At 33.7% G+C, this 21,747-nt stretch overlaps 1 protein-coding gene across 1 annotated transcript in view; it reads left to right on the forward strand.

The window, feature by feature from the left end:
- The window catches only part of LOC129975685 (Na(+)/H(+) exchange regulatory cofactor NHE-RF1-like), a 103,398-nt gene extending 83,377 nt beyond the window's left edge, over nt 1-20,021 (forward strand). Inside the window, exons 2-3 of the mRNA XM_056088812.1 lie at nt 17,052-17,204; nt 17,756-20,021. Of these exons, the coding sequence (XP_055944787.1) occupies nt 17,052-17,204; nt 17,756-18,019 (417 nt within the window). The 3' untranslated portion in view covers nt 18,020-20,021. The remainder of the gene's footprint in view (nt 1-17,051; nt 17,205-17,755) is intronic.
- Nucleotides 20,022-21,747: the final 1,726 nt, after the last annotated feature.

Below are 21,747 nucleotides of genomic sequence, written 5' to 3' on the forward strand. Positions count from 1 at the left end.
ATTGTAACAAGCATACAGTTTGGGTCATTTTAGTTCAACGACTGAAACCAAAAAGATTTTTCTAAACAATTTGCTATTGCTGATGCTGAGCAGGAAAGAGATTTTTCTTTTGAACTTTAAAAGTCTTTCATTAATATTTATTTTGCATGCTGTTATCAGCAGCTTGTTTTTTGCGCAAGCCATTTTGTTGAGTTTCTTTCTATCGATAAGAACCTCTTCGAAACGAAATAATCGATGCAGTCCTTCTCAGAGAATTCGACGTTAATTTGACAGATTCTATTGCAATTACAACGTCATTAAGCGGGAAGAATTCGCAGTATTGTGCAATTGCCTCGTGGGAAGTTCGACATGTGTGCCAATGGTAGTAGGCATTCTATTTTTAGCGTTTTATTGGTTCATAAAATAAAGTCATTATTGATGTCGTAGAAAAATACGATGGATGGATCTGGAAGAAAGCAGCACGCGAAGAAAAAGCTGTACCTTGTATCTCTCGATTTCGTGCACATTAAATTCTAAGAAAAACTACAACTTTTTCTTATTGGAGAAAAGAAGAGAGAGCTATCAATCTTTTTGATTTATAATAGAATTTCACTGCATTATTAACCCTTTAACTGTTTTATTTTCTTTACTATCTAATAAGATTAGACTTTCTATTTTGGGAATATTTTCTTATTTTGGTTCAAATGGAAATCCATTGAATACTTGACTTATCTATGTATTCGAAATAATTTTAATATTGAATTATAATCGTTATGAATGGTTATTTTTATGCTTACAACTATCAAAATTCGAAAAATCCATGCACGTATGGCACTCGGACAAAACAGTTAAGCGGTTAAATTATATATAAAATTCGTAAATGCCTTTTTTTTTTTTTTCTTTACCCAAAATAATATTCATAATTCATCAAATACATTTCTCAAAAAAAAAAAAAAAATCATAAAAATTCGAAAGGTAAATTTCATAACACCTCAAGGAAATTGAAACGTATAGCACCAAGGATCCCAAGACTTAAAAGAAACAGAAAACATATCAAACGGTCTAGCATGCGCAATCATAATTCCACCTAAGCGAAACCAATTAATAAATTCTGTAAAAAAAAAAAAAAAGAGTTCACCGCATTCAGATTAGATTCTTCCTATATTTCTCTTATTTTTTCACATAATTAAAATCTTACTTTATTACATTTATGACGTATGGAACAGTAATGTTTACATATATAATATCTTACATATAATGGTGAAGTCTAAAGGTACCGAACCTTCGAATTTTAGTACTCCATCATTGCACATCTGCAGTAATCAAAAATGCTTTATTTAATGATATTCGATATTTTACTCTGTAATTCAGTTTTTATATAAAATTAATGGTAAAGAGTATAACCAAGGTAATGAAGTGTTGAGTTTTCAAGCGAAATATTTGTTGATAATCACTTATTGGAACGAAAATATAATATATAACGAGATTGTAAAGTAATAGGGATTCCACCGAACAACCAAGTGTTTTCAACGTACTGTTACAATTTTTTTTTTTTTTTTTTTTTTGAATGATCTCATTATAGCTTTATTCGATGCTTCAAAGTAGATATGGAGGCCTGGTGGTAAGGTTTGGGTTTCGGTGGCGGGAGCCTTCCAGTTTCGGAACCCGATTGTACTAAAAATATCGCTGAATAAGCGGGCCCGAAGCTTGTTAAATCCATTGGAATCAATGGATTGGATCAATCTATTAGAGGCTTTAGAGGGAGGTACCCCGCTTTGACGTCATCCTCGTGATCTGACACAATTCAGAACTACAAGATCAATTTCAAAATAGCTTTTGCGATGCTTCAAAACGAAACATAAAAAGGACCAAACTCAAAAGTGAAAAAGTAAATAAAATAAAATTTCAAATGATTTCTTTTAAAACGTAAATAAAATCCTTTTTCATGAGAAAGTAGCATTTTTTATAACTTTTTTTTTATCACCAGATTCTGTATGTAATTTTATTTATTTAATCTGTAATTCGGCTTCAATTTCTAAATCAGCAATTAAAGTTTCATATTTCAAATTACTCTCTATTATCAAATTATTATTAAAAGCATGTTTGTTTTTAGGAATATTGACCTTATTCCGAAGATTTTAATGCTCACTTTTCAATTTAATATGCTTTATTTAAATTGGCGGATATTACGAATTTAACGTGCATGTGTACACGCTGATACGAAGTTTCCTCGACGTTACTGCACGGCCAATCTGGTACCATCCAGCCCCGAGGTCAAGACCTTGCCACCACTCGCAGGCTACCGCAGCCCCTAAACTGCTTTGTGGTAAAGCCCCATTCCGGGGGCTTTCCTGTGACCTTGCTTATTTAGTCATAAATCTGTCAACTGACCCATTGTTTGACCACCCCCACCTGTGTACGGCGATCTGGAGCTTCCCGCAAGATGTCAGTAAATTGAACAGACGTCAAAGAACCCCAGAAAACCACAAGAGAGGAGGAAGGAGGCAAAATGTGCCAGACTCAAGGCGGGCACAGGTCGTCGCAACAGGGCTTAACAATTGTACAAGTGAAGAAAAATTCAAAAGACGAATTTTGAGTTTAAATTCGGCTTTGTTTCTATAAACGATCTACGACTTCTGCTGAATGAAGGCATTGGTCACAAATTATTAATACTTTACCACTCGCAAAGATACTCGAAGTGTCGTGCTAGATGCTACTTACCTTCGGTAATCGTCTTGATAATTGGATACCCAACCAATTAAAAAAGAAACGTTAAATGGGTCCTATTTTCTCATGCGATTAATCTATTACGTACAAATTAAACGATAATGGATATTGATCGAAAAGGATATAGATATTATAAGGATATGGATCGAAAACGATCATGGAATTGATCCAGGGAGCAGCTATTTATTGAGCCCGAATCTGATCATAGAAAGTTATGCTTTGCCATTGATGGGATTAGAAATGCACTGTCTATTATGAGCCAACTGCCACTTTATCAAACAATTAATTCGATCAAATATATTAGCCAGTTGGGCAATTTAAAATAAGAAACTGACAAAAAGCGCCAGAATTCGCGAATCATAAGGATATAGTTTTCACTTGGACAGCAGCAGACTGCTATTGTCCGGCATCTCCCAGAAATTGTTGGAACTTGGCTAGGATATTTTATTTTTATCTTCCATATAATCCTGAATTGGAGGTACGTAGAGACTGTCATTGCAAAATTCGCTAAAGGAAAGGAATTTCTTAAAAAATTTCTATATGTAACAACGCCTGCTGCAATATTTTGGCATAAACTAGGTACATTCTACGAGAGAGGGATAATGATAATGAACAGCAGATGACAAATCACTTTCAAATGAAATGGTACGTGTATATTATTGAATCAATTTCATTACTATCGCAAAAAACAATTGTTTTTAGTTTTTCTCAAAAACCGACAGATTCGAATGACCCAACATTCGGTAGGAGACATTGCAGTTGTAGAATCTAAACACTCTTTTGGAATCATGTGTACTGTTTTTTAATCCATTAAGATGCCACTCTTCCTTTAATCACATCTAAAATTGAAAGAAAGGATAAAAATTAGTTTTGTGGGCCACCAAAACAGCTCGAGTTGTAAATTATTCTGTATTGATTTCAATTCACGTTTAGGCATTTATTGACAGTGCCGTTTCCATACTGCTCTTCCGGGATTAGTCTGTAGTTACCAAATAATAGTGTAATGGTATTTTACTACCCAAATAGACGAAGAATTTGTGGAAACGTGGATGCTTCATTTTTTACTTTTGCTGGTATTGAGAGAAATCGTCAAAATATACGATTTCGAGGTTTTGATGAACTTCCTAGAAAACATATTGGAAGTTATGTCTATGAATTCGATAATCCAAGCACATCCAGCTGGACAGTGGAAATTTGGTAAATAATTTTTATACATGAAGTTTATTGTATTTTTTAAGATTTTTAACAAAACCTGCCTATAGAAAGTCTGCTTCTGCATGTGAACTCAGAAATTCAACGTGGTAAATGGATGGAATAGGCATATCGTTTTATCATCAAAATTGTTAACCTCCTCAAACTTTTGATCAAAGGTGCCAACAAGTTCAACTTTGGTCTATACATTCGCCCGAGTGTAAATGCGACTACTCTGATACGCAACAACGTAAATAAGTGATTTTTTTTTTGTCTTATTATCAACTTTTATATATCTTAATTTAACTTTGGCTGCAATTTAACGTAAGAAAATCTTCCAAAAGGCATTCGTGGCTTTTTTCATCACATTGCAACACCTTTCTATAGATTGTTCGAGAGAAGCTGCCATATTATGTTAGTATGAAACACGAGGAAATGGGGGGGTGGATGTAAGTGGGGAGGAGAATTCCCATTGATTTAGAAAAGTAGTTTCACTTCTTGTTGGGAATGACTTATGCATTTGCTGCATCATCGGGCTGTTTTCGATTCTGTTGTCCTATATTTTAGATATTAATTCGCCTCCTTCTCGCGTAAGTTCGAACGTTTCTTCGAAAGGGCTGAACTGTGTCGCAATGGGGCGTTTCTCCTGGCAGTGGCGTCGTATTTGCGTCTCGTCCTTGGCGCCCGTGTGTGGGACAGCGGAAACAATTACCCGCGCACCATTGTCTTCTGATTTGTCGGAAGGGAAAAAGGATTTTTCGGGGCCGTGGGCGACGATAAGGACCCTGCCGCATCAATGAGATTTTGCAACTTTTTGCTTGAGCCGGAGCTGAGTCCTAAAAGCCGCGAACCCGAGGTCTCAGAGTCAAAATAAACCCTAGTCATCGACCTTCCGGGCCGCCGATGTTGAGGCGCGATTGGCTCGGACGAGCAGACGCTGAAATGAAGTGGGGAAAAAATTTATACTTTAAGTGAATGAAATGACTTTGGAGAACAATCGCGCGGTTCTGAGTACAAGTGATTTGTTGTCTGTTTTTTAATCATTTCGACAATCGAGATTATTCAGCGTGTTATTTTTGCCACGAATAAGCCGGATTTGAAGATATATTTTTTGATTGATGTAAGTTGCAGAAAATCCCTTCAACTTTGTACAAATGTGTAAAGAATAAAACGACAGTTATGAGTCTTTATTTTACTATCAACAGCTATTTTGCGCATTTTTATTTTATTTTTTAAAAAATTTGTTTTGTGTAGGTTGAGTTTCCTATCAACATAAATTTGGCTTTCATATTCCTGTTGTAGTTGTATCCCTAGCAACTTCTTCCGCTGTTTATATAAGACAGTGGAAGTCTTATATAAACAGCGGTTTTGCACAGCTAAGCAATCTTGGATCTTTCCATATGTGATCAATTACATCCCATCTCGACTGACTCTTGAAATGCCTATAGAACTAAAAACAATTAACTCAACTAAAAATTGTAGTTGTGCAACAGTAACACCAAGAAACAATGAAATCTTAAATCCGCCAAAGAGTCAGCCGCTTGACTATATTCATCTTTCGAACTTGAGCAGCCTTTACTATTTCTTTGCTTTTCAAAATGAATATTATGATTTTCATCGTTCATCTTTGTCGGGCATAACTACCCTTGTAGTGCAAATACCTACTTCATTTTTTTTTGTCTCAAGTTTAATACTGAATTTACTTTAAATAGAAACATAATTTATTGCTTTAAGTAAAAGGCGACATTTTAAGTAAATTCCTTACAGAAAGACTACCTATGGAATGTGTTTCTCGTGACACGACTTGCAGAAAAACTGTGTGTGTGTTATAGGTTTTTAACTTCCCTAGGATATGTTCTAAGGAGATTAAATATCTTGGATGAGTTCGTAGATTGACCATCAGCTCAAAGAGCTGTTTGCAATTAAAGATAGAAAAATAAAACAAATTTGGGGAATTAATTCTCATTTAAATAAAATTAACAACTTTTATAATAAATGTTTTTTCATAACTGGAATTGCTTAAGTCATTGCTGAGAAGAGATTTCCAACCTCAAACTTTTTACTATTTTCAAATTGATCTTGTATTGTCACATTAAAAAAAAAAAAAAAAAAAAAAAGATTTCAGCTCTTACTTCCTTTCGTTACTTTCAAATTCTTTTAAATGCACACTAAAATTTAATAGCTTGAAGAAAATTAATTAAATCTGTCTCTTCTCACAGTTTTATTTATAGGTGTTACGTAAAAATTGTCAATTTTAAAGTGCATATGCATGCTTTAATCCGTTTCAATATATTTTACTAGCCACCTTTGCCGACCAACTGGTTCTCCGGCATTAATTCTTTGTAAAACTATCTTAATGATTTCCTGAACAAATTGCTTTTACATTACTAAACATTTATGGCTTGAAATTTGCACATCCCATTGTGGGGTCCATTTCTTGGTACTGCGATATTTCTGCTATTTATTATTTTTAATTTTTTCTTAAAACACTTAAATAATCAAAATAAATGTCAGACTTTACTACTTTTGCTCACTTTTAGCAACTTGCAAGTTCTGAAATAATTATAGCAAAAAAGTATTTTATATGGTGTGCGAAGTGTAAGTACTTGTCTTTTCAAAAACTTTGGTTTAAATATTATAAGATACGTCGTTGATTTTTAAATCGCCTTGTTAGTATAAAATCAGGTAACATTACAAATTTCTTCTCTTAAAGATTGAGAGAAACTGTGCTATGGTGACCAGCTATTTCCTCGGCGATATTTGCTATATTTAATTCCAATAAAGTCGTTAAATATAACTTCATGTTTATGATTCCCTCAAAGTGTCAGATGTTAAACAATGTTATTTTAATTTCTTTTATAAGTTTATTCGTGGACATGGACTTTCCCAATGTTGATTTTCATAGATTTTTAAAATACCCTTATTAGAGTAGGACTACGTGATGTTACTGAGTTCTTTTCCTACCAATGGAGGAGATTTGGTTGCCTTTGGTGACCACCTGATTGCCAGGAATATTGATTATTTTAATCGTATGAACATAACTTCATGTTCATGATTCTAGCAAATTATTAAACTTTAAAGCCGTGTTATTTTGTCTTGCACATATTCCGTTCAGTGTGTGCATTAACCTTTCTCATGGAGACCAATCCTACGGCATCATAGCACTATTAAAAATGTAAATGTCCGGGACATCTATCTATAAAATTTCACGGTATTGCACCAGCATTTTTTTTTTTTTTTTTTTTTTTTTTTTTTTTTTTTATTCAGTCTCGTAAGCTACCCAGATATTAAATAAAAACCATCTTCTTTAGCTTTCAACAATTGAAAAAAAAATCACACTATAGATAGTTGATGAAATGATGAAAACGGTTTGAAAAAATAGTCTGGGCAACAATGTAATCTATTGTAAAAAATTAGACAAAAAAAATTTAAAAGCCAAAATTTAGAAAGGATTCGCATGATTATTAAATTGGTATCGTATCATTAAAAAGACGCTTTCTTAAAATTTTGAAATGGTATAAAAATCATTTTTGCGATACTATTTTCGAAAACCATCGCGGAAAAATGAAAGAATTCGGTTTAATTTTAATTAAGTAAAATTCTAATTTAAAATTTTAAAAAAATCGCTCCGAGGTATAAATTCTCACCCTCCAAAATGTGTATGATCATGCAGTCTGGCCTCTAGAGCACCAACGCTCACGTTCATCTTTATGATAAGTAAGAATCATCTTGAAAGCGAGTGTGCTTATTTTGTCATCTTTTAAAACATCCCAAGTTATTTATTGCCTACCAAAGAAAATCTTCACAAAATGGATGTCAGTTATTTGCAAAAACGTGAAATAGGAGTCTGCTCAGATTTTGAATTGCATTTTGTGATACGTATTGTTGGAATAGAATAATTTTTTTAAGTCCAAAATTTTTGGTAACGCTTTGGTGAAGGGCATGGAGAAAAAATTTTCCCACTCATGTATCAGGGCTGAAGAAATTCATCTTCAGCTGGTCGTCTGAGGTTATTTTAAATCGCTGGCCGCTGTTTTTGTGATGAATCAGATACTCCGCTCAGCTTTCTGTGGGATGATTGCAGCGTTGAGCATAAAGAGGAGTGGAATAATCATTGTGGTTTTCCAGTTTGTTGTCTGCGCGCTATACAATCGTAATTATATAATATAAATATTTGATTTCTGGTAGTTTAGGATATGTTGAAGTGGGTGAGAGGGGGGAGAGAGAAAAATTATCACAAATTTCTCGAATTCTGTTGGATTAGGAATTTTTGAACTGTAAATCTAGCTGCAAAGTGGGGTGTGGAAATATTAATAGTTGATATATTTCAGATAGGTAAATGAGCAAAATTAGGAAACAATAACTCTTCATTGAAATGTTTTAAACCAAAATTTTCCAAATAAATGTATCAAACCTAATTTTTCTGTATCGTTTATTAATGCTTCATTGGATTATTGTGTATAAAAACTTTGGGAACATGATTCAAATAGCAGATATATTTGCTTCAGGGCGCGTACAATTTCATTTATATGCAAGCAAGTAATTGTTGTGTAATACTTTACTACTGTAAAATTTGTAAATCCAAATGAAGATTTCATCAAAATTATCTTTTGCACTCGCGAAACCATGATTAAGCTCGAACTCTCAGTGTCTCTCTTTTCGGCACTATCTACGAAACCCCCCGCTTCGATCCTTTTTTAGCTCTAGATAATTTATCGGTGGCAACTGATAAAGAATTAGGCAGTTCGATTTCGCCATTGTTCTTTAATTGTCCGTCTTATCAGGCGCTGATGTCACTGTACCAGCTGGAGTCATCGGGCTGCCGCACCTTCTTTGGCGTGTTGCCCGTTTTAGACAATTTGAAAGAAAAAAAAAAATCTCAATTTTTCTAGATATGTAGATATTGAGAATAAATCCAATGTAGATATTGAGAATAAATTCATTCTCAATATCTACATTCTGTCGATTGTAATATTAACAAGAAAAATCGCATTGTTTAGGAAGTGGTTTTTGCACTATTTGAAAATGATGAATGATTTTAATATGTGCATTAGTATTCTCTTAAAAGAATAATAAACATAGAAATTGCCAAAAAAAAAAAAAAATACCGAACAATTAGATTTTTGTTTCAGCATTTTGTGTTCAAAATAGGTATAATTAAGAACTTATATTCGTAAATGACTCGAGCGTAAGTCCACCGGCCCTTAAACAGTTATATATATTTTTCAAAGAAAAAGAGCCTACAGTTTTTGTAACGTAATGAATAGCATTATTTCAGCTATTGTTATTTCAAACTCTGATGGGGGGGGGCATTTAAAAATCATCATGAGTAGATGCTAATAACTTCGTATAAAATAAATATTGAGATATTTTCTGATCTAGATGATGAAGTTTTTAAGTTGCTCAGACTTGACCAAATACGAATTGGCTTTCTAATTCTGCCATTTCATAGCTAAGGTCATTTTTTTTTCATCGAAAGTTTTCTCATCTTGCAGTCACTTACTAGTGTGTTCACTTTAACGATATCCGAGAATGTGCTGTGCAGCTCTAACTTTTGCATAAGCAGTCTCGTGATTTTATGATAATTACGAATGAGAAAATAGAAAGAGAGAGCTTGAAATGCATTCTTTGTCTTTTGTGCACCGTATGGTTTCAGGAATATCTTCCAGAAATGATTCCTTGCTTGCAAATGATCCAATTCAGATTTTCTAAATATTGCCTGTAAATACCGAATTGCCTCTTTAGAAGAAATTTTGCATTTTTTCTTTCTTTTTGTATTTAAGATATAGCCTTATCTACGCATGTGTAATGGGTCATAAATGTCACTTTCACTTTATGAAGTAGCTTTAGTTTTTTTGTATGCAAAGAAACATATGAAGAGAGTGTGATAATTTTTTTAAAAAATGAGACGTGGGGATTTTTATTCATCTTCATATTTTAGAATGTCCTGACACCAAAATAAGCATTAAGTAGAAATGACGACAATGAAATGGCGCAAATGGCCTTTATATCGAAATTGCAGATTTGTGTCGAACTTCAGAGGAGTCGATCAGTTCACATACAAGTAAAAAATGCGCCGACAAAATAAATAAAATTTAGCACATAATTTTATAAAAATTGCAGAACTGCATCAAATTTTGGAATAGTTATATAAAAGTTTTTGTTGTCTGCCAGCCTTTTTTTTTATTATTGTTAATTTATTTATAAAAGGTTTCACTGTCTGGTTAGACGTGTCATTTGACGCATCATTTTTCAATAGGATTGCAGAAATAAATCAAATTTTTGAATGTGAACAAGAAGTTTTTTTGTCCGTCTGTCAGCATTGCAACGAGATAAACAGATCACTCCACCATTATTATGTGTGGCTTTATCCCCATTTGGATTTTATTTATATCACATTTTGGGGACCGTCATGGCCTGATGATAAGGTCCCGACTTTTGAGCACACGGGCACCAAGTTCGAAATTCGATCCCATTTAAAATCCTTTGCATATGCATGGCCTGTTGCATGTCATATAGCCTCCTGCAGAGGTGTGGAGGAATTTGAAAGAAGGTGTCAGCACGAGTGTTGTCTGATCATTGTTCAAAATGATGAAATCTGGCACAAAATAGCCTTTGTGTTGCTTCCAAATGTAGCGTTAATATAATTAAATAAACTTTAGGCCATATTCAGTGGATGATTGGCTGCCTCGCAATCTCTCCATTTGTGTGCTTGTGAATTTTGTACCAAAATAATGAACTAAGCGGAAGGTGTCGAATGGCATACTAGAATTGTTGATTTCTGTCATTTGGAGAGAAGTCATCCATGTCCATGTGTGCACGTTAACTATGAAACAAAGCTAGTTTCGCACGCAAATTTTAATAAATGATCATTAAAACTGTCTCTTTTTGTCCAAGTTCGGACCGAATGGACGGCAGCTAGGAGTTACTGTTCCAAAACTCTTACCCGACTTCCTTTCTAAGATAACCCAAATCGCGCGCTTTTTTTAAAAGTGTGCAAAGTTGTAGGGAGTGCATTTCCGCTGGTTCATATTTGTGATCAAAAATAATGAACAAAAACTTCTTAATTTAAAGCCATATCTTGTTGCATGTCATATAACCTTATATATATTTTCCGAATCTTCTCACATTTTCTATTATCTGAACTTCCCAGCGAGAGAAGGTAAAGTAACAATTTGAGTAACATTTGTCATGTCACCTCATTACTTTCTTTCTACAATGATTTCCTCTTGTTCGTGACACAAGCATTACGGCCATGAAACCTGAGCGATGTAACAAGTTACTTGTATTTTTGGTGTCTCCTTGACACTCATGTGATAGGCCGTTGCTTCAGAGGCCCAAGGTAAACAAAACGGAAAGATACGAGTGTGTCAGCAAAAAGAATTTCGTGTTCAAACCGCGCATGCGTTTGCGGTGAGGTCATTTGAGAATCTGAATCGATGCCAAAAAGAAGGCAAACTGTGTTACTTAAAAGTGAAAATATAGACATATTACGTAAATCATGCTACTTTATATGCAAAATAGTATGACAGAATCCTATCCACTCTCTAAAATGGTGCTAGAAATGGAATCGTTCAGCGCATTGAAATCCAGATAGAATATTTATTTTTCTGCTTGAAACTGTCATTTAAAAGAGATTTTCCTTGTAAAATATCGTATTTCTAAAATCTACAAACTGAAATGAAGTAGCCATTCGCTACGTATAGTGAAGGTACTAATAAATTTCAAATCTTTAGTACTATATTTTTTATTGGTGCTATTAATCTTTTATTTATTTAGATTAGGAAATTTATTTGTAAAAACAATAGCGCCATTTATTGCTATTATTTGATACAACAGATAGCAATGATTTTAAAATTGACTCATTATTTACAAAATAATCCTCAAAAAAAAGTTGTATTATGAGATTTCGTATTGGGTCTGTTCTGTATTAAAGTTTAAATTGTAAATAGTACTTTACAAACTTCTTAAGAAATTATTTACACAAATCTCTTTTTTTAAACCACTATTTTAGCTCTGTAATGTGCGGTATTTTTATTACGTATTAGGGAAGAAAAAAAACATTTCTGAGACTTATTTGAAAGAAACATTAACAAATGTTCAATTCTATTTGTACGGAATTCATATATATATATGTTAAAATTTTTAATTGTTCAACCCTCCGTAGAAGAAAAGTAACTGAGGTAATTTTGTTGGCGCTTATTTACGTTATATAATTTTTTCTTTTTTTATAATTGTGTGTTCATGTCCTCGGAGATTAAGTGCCTGGTGTGTGTCGCCTGAACGTCTTGGCTGATCCAAATAATATTTGTATACTAAATTTGTTAATTCTCTGTCGATAAATCCCCCATTACTTTTTTTGTATACAAAAAAAATAAAATAAAAAATGTACTGCCGTTGTCAAAAACTTCGACCTCGAGATTTGGATGCATCGCTACGATTCTATCCCGAGTCATTCGACAAAGGTGGAGAGGGGGGGGGGGTGAAATGTCTGTTAACACGATAATTCAAAATGCATTGAATGAAGTGAATGGAATTTCGTATGTGGTCTTTCCACAAAAATTTAAGATTTCTGTCAACGGAATCAGTCTTAGAGAAGTCAAAGTGCTGTAGGGCCGTGGATACGGTCACTCAAAAACTCAGCCAGTTAGATTGCTGAAATATGGCTTGTCAACAGAATAATAAGTGAGTATGAAAAATGAACCCAATCAATGGATAGCCTTTCTGTTGGTATGTCTCTTCGTGCGTATTTTAATACGAGAACACAAGGATGTGACTCGTTAAGTGCGTGATTTTTCGTTTGTGATCGTCACATTAAATGATAGATGAGTGCAAGACTTGGAACTCAACTGATCAGCGGAAATCCAAAATGCGCGTCTTTTCGTTATGTGACAAAGCCGAATACAATGCTATTCGGGAATGTCGAGGGGAAATGCTCCCACCGATTTCAACCATTCTATTCCAGTTGTATGCAGATATTTATGAATTATAAAGTGATTATTTTTAATTATGTAAAGGAAAATTATTTATTCTGCATTCTAGTTCAAGTAGAGATGAGAGCAGATAAATCCGAGTTTAATACAATTTTATTTTAAAACTTTCCTTCCTGGTCGCCAAGGAAAACCGATGAGAGGATTCTAAAGATTTGAAGCTTAAGCATTTGAGGAAATAGGATTTTTTTCCTCCGTCATGACATGTATGCCGATTTTTTCAATGTTAGGGCATGCGCGGTTGCCCATTTCACGCAGCCCGATATGGCCGAGTCCGTGACCTGTTCTCCCAACCTTCCCGCGCTCGAGCAGGTGTTTCTCCGGGAAAAGGGGGTGAAGGACGCTTCTTAAAAAACAACGCATCTCGGCGGATGCTTACCACGTGGAATTCATTCGGGCTTAAACGATGTTCTATTCCTCCCACCCGGGTTACGCGAGTCAAGAATGTCCTGGAAAGAATGCTCGAAGTGTATTCTGGTGAGTCGATCTTGCCTAGAAGATCCGATCTGCTTCTTTCCGTTCACTTTGTGCACAGTAAATAGCCAGAGGGCGCTTTCTAGTCTGTTTATCATACATGAAAGCACTCTGGAAATCACGAGTCCATTTCAAATTCTTCGGCGAATTATTTTCCTGTCAACCACATGCAATCGCTCTGTTACATTCTTGCAGTGTACCCATGCTTTGCCTCACAGCGCCAAAATTGTTCTTAATTTCCTGTCCTTACTTGATTATTCAAACATGTGGTTGGCAGAGCATTGCCAAAAATGGCTTTTGTGCCATTACTTGATTAATTTGTCTCCAAAATTGCTCTTGCTCTTCTTTTTAATTCCTTTAAGAGTCTGGGATTAAGGTTCATTATTTCTTTTTTCATCTAGATTTATAGCTGTTTCTTTATTCTTTTAAATAGAGCCGCTGTGGCTGGGTAGTAAGGTCTTATCTTCGGAACCGGAGAGTTTCAGGTTCGAGACCGATTCCACCGAAGAACCGTCGTATAAGCGGGCCTAGTGCACATAAAGCCCGTCAGAGCCAAACGCCCTCCCGCTGGTGTGGCGTGGAAGTTTGGAGAGGCAGGTACCAATGGTCCTCGTTTGACCTCGGTTCAAAATGACGAGTCCCTTCCCAAAATAGCCCTAGAGTTGCTTTAAAACGGGACGTTAATATAACTAAACGTTCTTTGTTTTTTTTTTTTTTTTTTTTCCAACTTTACCTATCAGAATCATTCTGTCAGCCTCTCAAGTTTCCTGGTCTTGATTAGGTTTTTATCTCATGACAATTCGTTTTTTTAGTTATAAATTTCCGGTTTTCTTTTCTTACAGTTTCATATGCGGATCTAACACGTCTATTAGTATTGGATCTAGCACTGCATAGCCAAAACTGACATCCGCGCCGAAAAATTTTAATCAAGCCAAACTAAGAATTATTTAACGGTTTTGGTAATCCGTTTCGTGGTACAAGTTTCACAATGCAGAGTGAAATATAATTATAAGCTGGAAACTTTATTAAATCCCAGCAGGTGTGCATAATACATTCGGCTGCTAAACTACAGTCTAATCATAATTGTGTTGTGTCTGTTCACAGCCGCTTGATAGTTATAAAATGTATCACCTTGATTTCGTTTTGAAATTACTTAAGAAATTACTAATTAAGATAAAATGAAAGAATATAGATGAAAAGTAGTAGCATTCAACTTATTTCGATTTCTTTCAAATCCATTTTAATCATTTCATTTCCTCTTCACTATTGTTTGGCTTTTGTTGTGACCATTAGGAAATATCAACACATAGACTCCATTGGTCTTTTTTTTTTTTAACATCCTCTTGGGTGCGTAAAAAAAAATTGCACGCATAAATGAAATGGGGAGAGCGAAGAATTTTTTGTATAACAGAAAACTGCGCGTTTGAAGCTCATGAACAGTTCGAAAAATACTATTTCAATACTTATTTAAATTTTAAAATTCTTGAAATCGTGTTATTGCACTAGCCTATCTTTTAAACGTCCCTGTTCATAGAGGCGATCTCAGCCATTCCAGTTTGTTAGCACTCTTTGAATTCTTAATTGAAAATGATTCAAACTGAAATGAAATAAAACTTTCTGTATTTATTTTCACCTTCTGACGACATTGGCTATTACAATATTATGACGCTTAGTATTTTCGTCTCGTACTATAAGTAAACTTAAATGCTGCGGAGTTCGACATCATGTTGAGTTAAAAGGTTAAAATTGTGTTTTGAGAACGGATCTACCTGGTGGATCCGCTGTTCTTTGGATACCCTCCCGCGGGCTCGTTCGTCGTAGGCGAAAGAACAATTATGGGAGTGTTTCTTAATCTTTTTCGTTTCATTTCTTACCAGGAATGAAAATTGTGAAGTAATACCTATTTGAATTCAGAATTCTTTAGCTTCTTATTTTTTTATAAGTTTAGCAACAGATAAGTCGAATTATTCGACTAAATATAATTCCACTCTTTGAGTTGTATTAAATTCCGTGATCTCGATATCCGTTAAACGCCTTAAATCCTCCAGCAAGAGATTTGACGGCAAAATATATATACACGAATCTCTCGTAGATCGCATGTTTATTATGTTTTGATTTAAAATTCTTTTGGTTCGCAAACGTTAATAAAGCCATACTTATTTACCAGTCTGAGTTTTAGACCCACAAAATCATTTTCTTGCCCTAAATAGTTTCGACTTATAAATCTAATTCACATAACTTTATACCTCCTTATTGAAATCAGGGATGTGAAATTCAAATCTGAATGGCACGTCTTAAGTTTATCTGGGAGGGTAGAGAAGCTTTATTAAAAATTTGGTTTCTTTCAAAAATAAAATAATAAAAGAAGAATCTGGACAATGATAAAGTTAATATTTTCTTAGTGATACTTGGTATCTTTTTTCTAATCCCGTCTTTTCTTCTTTGAGTAATACCGTATCTGCAGTGATTACTCTCTAAACTGATCCGAGAGGAATGCTAGCAATTCTGAATCAGACAGGAGACTTCTTTTCATGAATGAAAATGAATTATTACTTCACACCCATAAATCCTTCCTAATATGAAAATAATTTCGTATGCCCATGTTGGAGAACATTCAAACCGGAATTTCTTAAAATTCAAGTAGTTCAACTTCATTGAAATAAATGTTGTTTTGTATTCATTTTTAAGTTTTGGACTTTTTTTTTCAACGTATTTTTGATTCCGTGTTGCTGTATATACGATACGGTGAATCTTCAATTCCGTACTGTTTTTCCTAATTATTTTATTGCGTAATATTTTGTTTGTTGGGCCACAAAGATTTTCTTTTTGGATTGCTAGTTTCGCGTCTTGATTTAAATTCTTGAACGATCTAGCGCTATTCAGCTTTTTTTTACTTGCAACTTCGAACTGTAACACTCTCTAATAATGCCAGTGCGCCTATCAAGCACCAACCTCCTCGCCAATCCAAAGTACAGCTGTACAAGCTGCAAGACTGTGAGCATGTAAACCTATCTGCCTCTAGAATTAATTATGGTAAACTGAAATTTAAGTATTGGCTAAATGTAGAATTTTTGGTTATGTAATTGTAAGTGTAATGTATTGTATAATCGATTGTCTAATTCTAAGAAATTGTAAATAAATAAAAGTTTTAAAAAATGATAAGTTTAATAGTGCACAAAAATTCATAATATATTTTCGGCAATGTGTCTCTATTGGTGAAGAAAACTCTATTTATAAGTACTTTTATTTAACTTGACTTATTTTATATTTAAGAATTTTGAAAACAAGAATCGAAAATGTGTCATCGATTTTTCACTCACTTTATGTGCCAAAGTTTTGAAATTCTGTAGAATCTGTGTTCTTTTTGACGATACACTATTTTAATGTTTTTAGAATTTGTTTATCAACTAAGCGATTGATTAGATGTTTATCTCTATACACACTGCGCCTCTGTGTATGAATCGGGGAAACATTCATAATGTAGAGAAATATTTTTAATGATAAAAGTCTAAAAAGTCGAAAATAATTTTTTTAAAAACTTACTTTTTAATACACTAATAAGTTTATTTTAAAAAATGCGTTTACATAAAAAAAAAAAGTATTAATATTATTTTGAGTCTAATATTCGTGTACTATTTTTGAAATTGCAAATGTCGTCATCGAATTTCTAAAGTTATTTTGTCTTTCCAGGATGGCAAGCAGAATGGATCGGCCACCCCTACTGCTAACGGCACGCCGGAGAAGCAGCAACCGCCGCCCCCGGAAATAATCGAGGAAAAATCCAGCCCTCAAATTGTGAAACCTAAAGTTCTTGATAGTCCTATACAAAAGACCAAAGAAGAGGTGGGATTTTTTAAACTGTGTTTCAAAGTTGTAGCCTATTTTCCTTTCGAGTAATAATTGTCAGAAACATTAGTTTAATTCATGGATTCTTGTTGCATCTGAGCTGTGTGACGTTTTGTATTTGAATCTGTAATTAGATCAAAGTTGTAATCGATTTAAAATACGAAGCTCACTTCGAGGCCCGAATATTTAAGATAACTTTAACTTTCTCATGTGGAATTAAGTATTAAGCGACTCGAATATACTGTGCGATATCCCGAACCTAGCCAGATGCCATGCGGGAAACTTGATGGGGCCGCCGAAGAGCAACCCCGCCTGGACCTTCTTTTAAGAATTCTTTTAATTGGGATGTTAAATGAATTTTTAAATTTCATCGCATGTGTGAAATTTGAGATTCCTGAAGTATTTTGTATGTACATATGACAGATTAACTAGAGTTATTCACTTTTAACAAGCAAAATGGTTTAAACAAAATCTGTTTTAGAAAACGCGTCATGACTTTATTTGTCATTGATTAATACTTCATTGGCGCTCTTTCACTCTCTTTGCAGGCCAACACTTCCCGCAGCTCCACTCCCATGGATGGCACCCCTTCCATTCCCGACTCCCCCCACTCCACGAAGAGCTCTCGCAGCACCAACAGCGTGGGTGGAGGCAGCACCTCCAACGGCCCGACCTCCCTGGAAGAAGGTATGCTCAACTTGAACATGAGCGCTTCCGAAATGCGTCAGATGCTCGCCAACCGGCGCAAGAAGGATCCCAAGAAAGAGCCCATGGACATCCGACAGAAGTACGAGATCATCCAGCAGATGTAGATATTCCTGCCTCGATGAAGCACACTCCCGGACGTCACTGGGGTTCTCTTGTGTTGCCTTTACTTCTCTATCATCCTGCCCTAGCCATCCGGATTTTTTTTATCAATTACGAATAACGATAAAGTTTAGACATTGTATTCTTTTTTATTATTATGATAAGATTAAGTCAGGGGGGTATCATTTTCTATCCAGGAAAGGCTTAGCAACTATCTTAATGAGCTGTTGTTAAGTTTTTCTACAGTAAATTTTACGAATCATTTATTAAAATCTATAAAACTTTTATTAGATTTTTGAGAAAATATTAAAAGACTCGTCAGTCTCTAAAAAACAATAAAAAAATCTTGAATAAAAATCGTGTGTTTTCCTATTTTTTAGAAAACCGGTGTTCTAAATGTCTTCGAATAAATCAGAGTATCAGATTTTAATTTATATTTGGTTGTCATGTTTCATACATATTCCCTGTTCTTCTAAAATGGAAGCACACTTGAAGAAGATGATTTTTCTGATCTGAGAGGAGCTCACCCTAGTTTCGCCGCGAGAGGGCATTCAGTGTTTTCATGTGTCGTCCGCTGTCTGCCATCGCTTGCCGATTCGTTTCTCAGTCGACAAGCCATGGCAGACTCTCCCGGCAGCGATGTTCAGACTGCTGTTGTACATTTTATACGAGGAAATGTCTTGGTGTTGGTGCAAAATTGTTTCTCGCCAATTCTTTGCCATCAGAACATCCGTTGCTGCCTTCGTTTGCTACTTAGCCAGGGCCCCTGAGATCCTTCTAAAATAGACTATTATTTTATGCTTTGTAAATTAGATTAGTATTTTGTGTTTTGCTTAAATTTTTAACATGTATCCATCAGCGTGTTGAACCGGCGATTTCTAGCAGGCATATTCCTTATGTCCCATCAGCAAATACAGTTTTGCACATTGATTCTGGTTTTTTTTTTTTTTTTTTAACTTAAATAATAATTCTATTGTATGAATCTGTTTTTAATGTATTTAAAATTATCTGTTTGGAACTCAATCGATTTCGAAAAATTTTCTGTATAGGATGGTCCACCATGATACATGTCAACCCAATGTGCGTGAGCGTGCATACTACTGCCGTAGTGATCATTTTGGCTTGCTTGTTTGTCCAGAAACTTTCCATGCATGCGATTGTTTTCTGAGACCATTACAACATAGTTACACAGCATGAAGCAAACGGATGTTCCTGGTTGCTGAGAATTGAATTATAATTGTTGAATTAAAAAAAAACTGTTATTCATTTATTGTTCCAGAGAAGGACTTGTCTTTTCTTCCTTTTGACTTCGTGTCAAGCAGACCTGTTATTTCCTGTGTTTTTCTCTTTAGGATCTCTTCCCTTCTGTTTCTTTCGAGCCTTTCGTGCTCTTTTTTGCTGCATTCTTGATTTGTTATTAGATAGTGTATAAATGTATTTTATGATATGTATAACCACTAAGTGCCTTATTAGTTAGTTTTAAATGATATTTCAAATTGTTTATATTATCCAGTCCCGACAGTTGGATGTTCTGTTTATTAATAAGTAAAAAAGAAATCGTCTCTACTCTGTCCGTTTTAACTCGCTTCTCATTTTGGGCATCGAGTTTTTAAAATGAAGTCGCCCGCTGAATTTTACCTGGACAATCTTCTCCGCAGACCAAGCATATCACAACATCTCGGTGACTGTTTGGAAGAACTATTTGTAGAAACCTGTTGATGCGCGTTCCCAAAGTGCCTTATATTATATGAAATGATTCCGCATATCATCTTCCGAAGTGCATATATTTTTTGTAGCCTGCATATATTTTGGAAAGGAATACCTCGAGGAGATTCGTTTCCAAGCTTTTTATGGCTAATCAGATTTATAAACTTTTTGGGTCCAAACAAACAATTTCATGTATTTTTTTTTTTCTATTATTGGAAAGTAGATTAATTTTTGTATTTGTATGCCTTCGAGGCAAATGTTTTGATGTGAAATAAAGTCAAACGTTCACATGAAACTGAATGGTGACTCAATTTATTTTACTTGTATTCACAAACATCTTATGCCCCAAACACAGCCCTTACAAGGTACTAAAATATTCTTACATTTGTAAATTAAAAGTGCTCTTTACTAATTCATGTCATATTTTTTGAAATCAAAACATGTAAGAAACCTTTATAAAAATTTTAGAAGACTTAATGTGATTTTTTTTACAGGTTTCGGTTTTAAAAAACGAGGTGTTTGTTTTCTTAAACCAAAACATCAGAAAACCGTAGAAAGCTTCTTCCGTAATTTTAATATATGTTTTTTACATACTTTGTGTTAAAAAATAAGATCATATTGAAATTAATTATTTAATAGCATTTTTCTTTACAAATATATGAAATTGTCTTAAAAGGTACACAACTAGTTTCCAATTCTTTTAAGATTTTAAGGATTTTTAAATTTTAAAAGTATTTGAGGATCATTAAAAATTTATTTTGCTCATTGCCAATGTAAAAAAACTGACGATTTTTAAGATTTAAAGACATTTAAGGTTCGTTAAAAAATTTATTTTGCAACCAGTAAAGAAAAAAATAATTGTTTATAATATTTAACATTACTGAAAAAGTAAATTGTGACAAATTTAATAAAGTATATTAGATATATGCTATAAAATTTTATTGAATAATGCATATTATGTGAAGAAAAGGATGGTATATACTATTATAAATATATTCAGTTTTATTACACCAAATAAATACTATTTTGCACATGTTATTTTTTAATATTAATTTTTTACTATTTTTATAAAAAAACTATCCCTTTAGATTAAAGATGAATATTTTGGAACTTGTTGATAATGTTTCAAACGAAATAAGCATAAGGAATGTAAAGATTTTATAGAATTTTACTATTTCAAATAAAATAGATTTTAATAATTTTTTTAATGAATGATCTTCAGAAGGTATAACGTTTTATAAAATAATCTCAATTTTTATATATACTCATATATATAATATATAAAAAGAATGGTAAATAGAAATAACATAAAACAAATAATAATTAGTAAACTCAGTTTTCAAATAATTAAGATCAGTTTTCTAATAAGACAGATGATCATATAGGGAGGGAAGGTTTTCATTTGAAAAGAAAATCCCTAAAATGTATGTTTTCTTTAAAACACTGGACGTTGTTATTTAATAATCTAGCATTTATTATTTCGGGAAGTATAATTTGTAGTTTTTGAATTAAAAAATAATAATAAATCTTTAAATATAATGTAAATTATATAATTTTTAAATTCAGGGTGGAGTGACCACTTCACCCTGAAATTCATATCGAAAAATAATAACATACGGAGGATTTTCATCCTATTATACATCATTTTCTCGTATTCGAGCCCTGAGAATGATAGTTCCCTAAATAATTAATATATCTCTTAGATTTTCAAGTTCTTTTTTAAATCTTCTCATTCACCTTTTTTCTCTCTTTCGTTTCATTTAAATATTCAATCAGTATAAGTATTATCAGGGTTGCAACAGCACCTGGAAAATAAAGGAATGTTAAGCTCTTTAATTCCTTTTTTTTTTAATCTAAAAAATGCCAATCTCTGAATATTGCAAGAATATAGCCATAACATCAAAAATGGAACAGCTGTGTCATCGCAGAAACTCTCCCCTTTTCTACTCGTTTCCCTTTTAGATAAGTCCCTTTTAGATAATTAGATAATAAGATCAGTCTCATTTCGGTTTCAACGACAGTTGTT

Source organism: Argiope bruennichi, chromosome 7 (assembly GCF_947563725.1).
Source record: "Argiope bruennichi chromosome 7, qqArgBrue1.1, whole genome shotgun sequence".
Classification (NCBI taxonomy): Eukaryota; Metazoa; Arthropoda; class Arachnida; order Araneae; family Araneidae; genus Argiope; species Argiope bruennichi.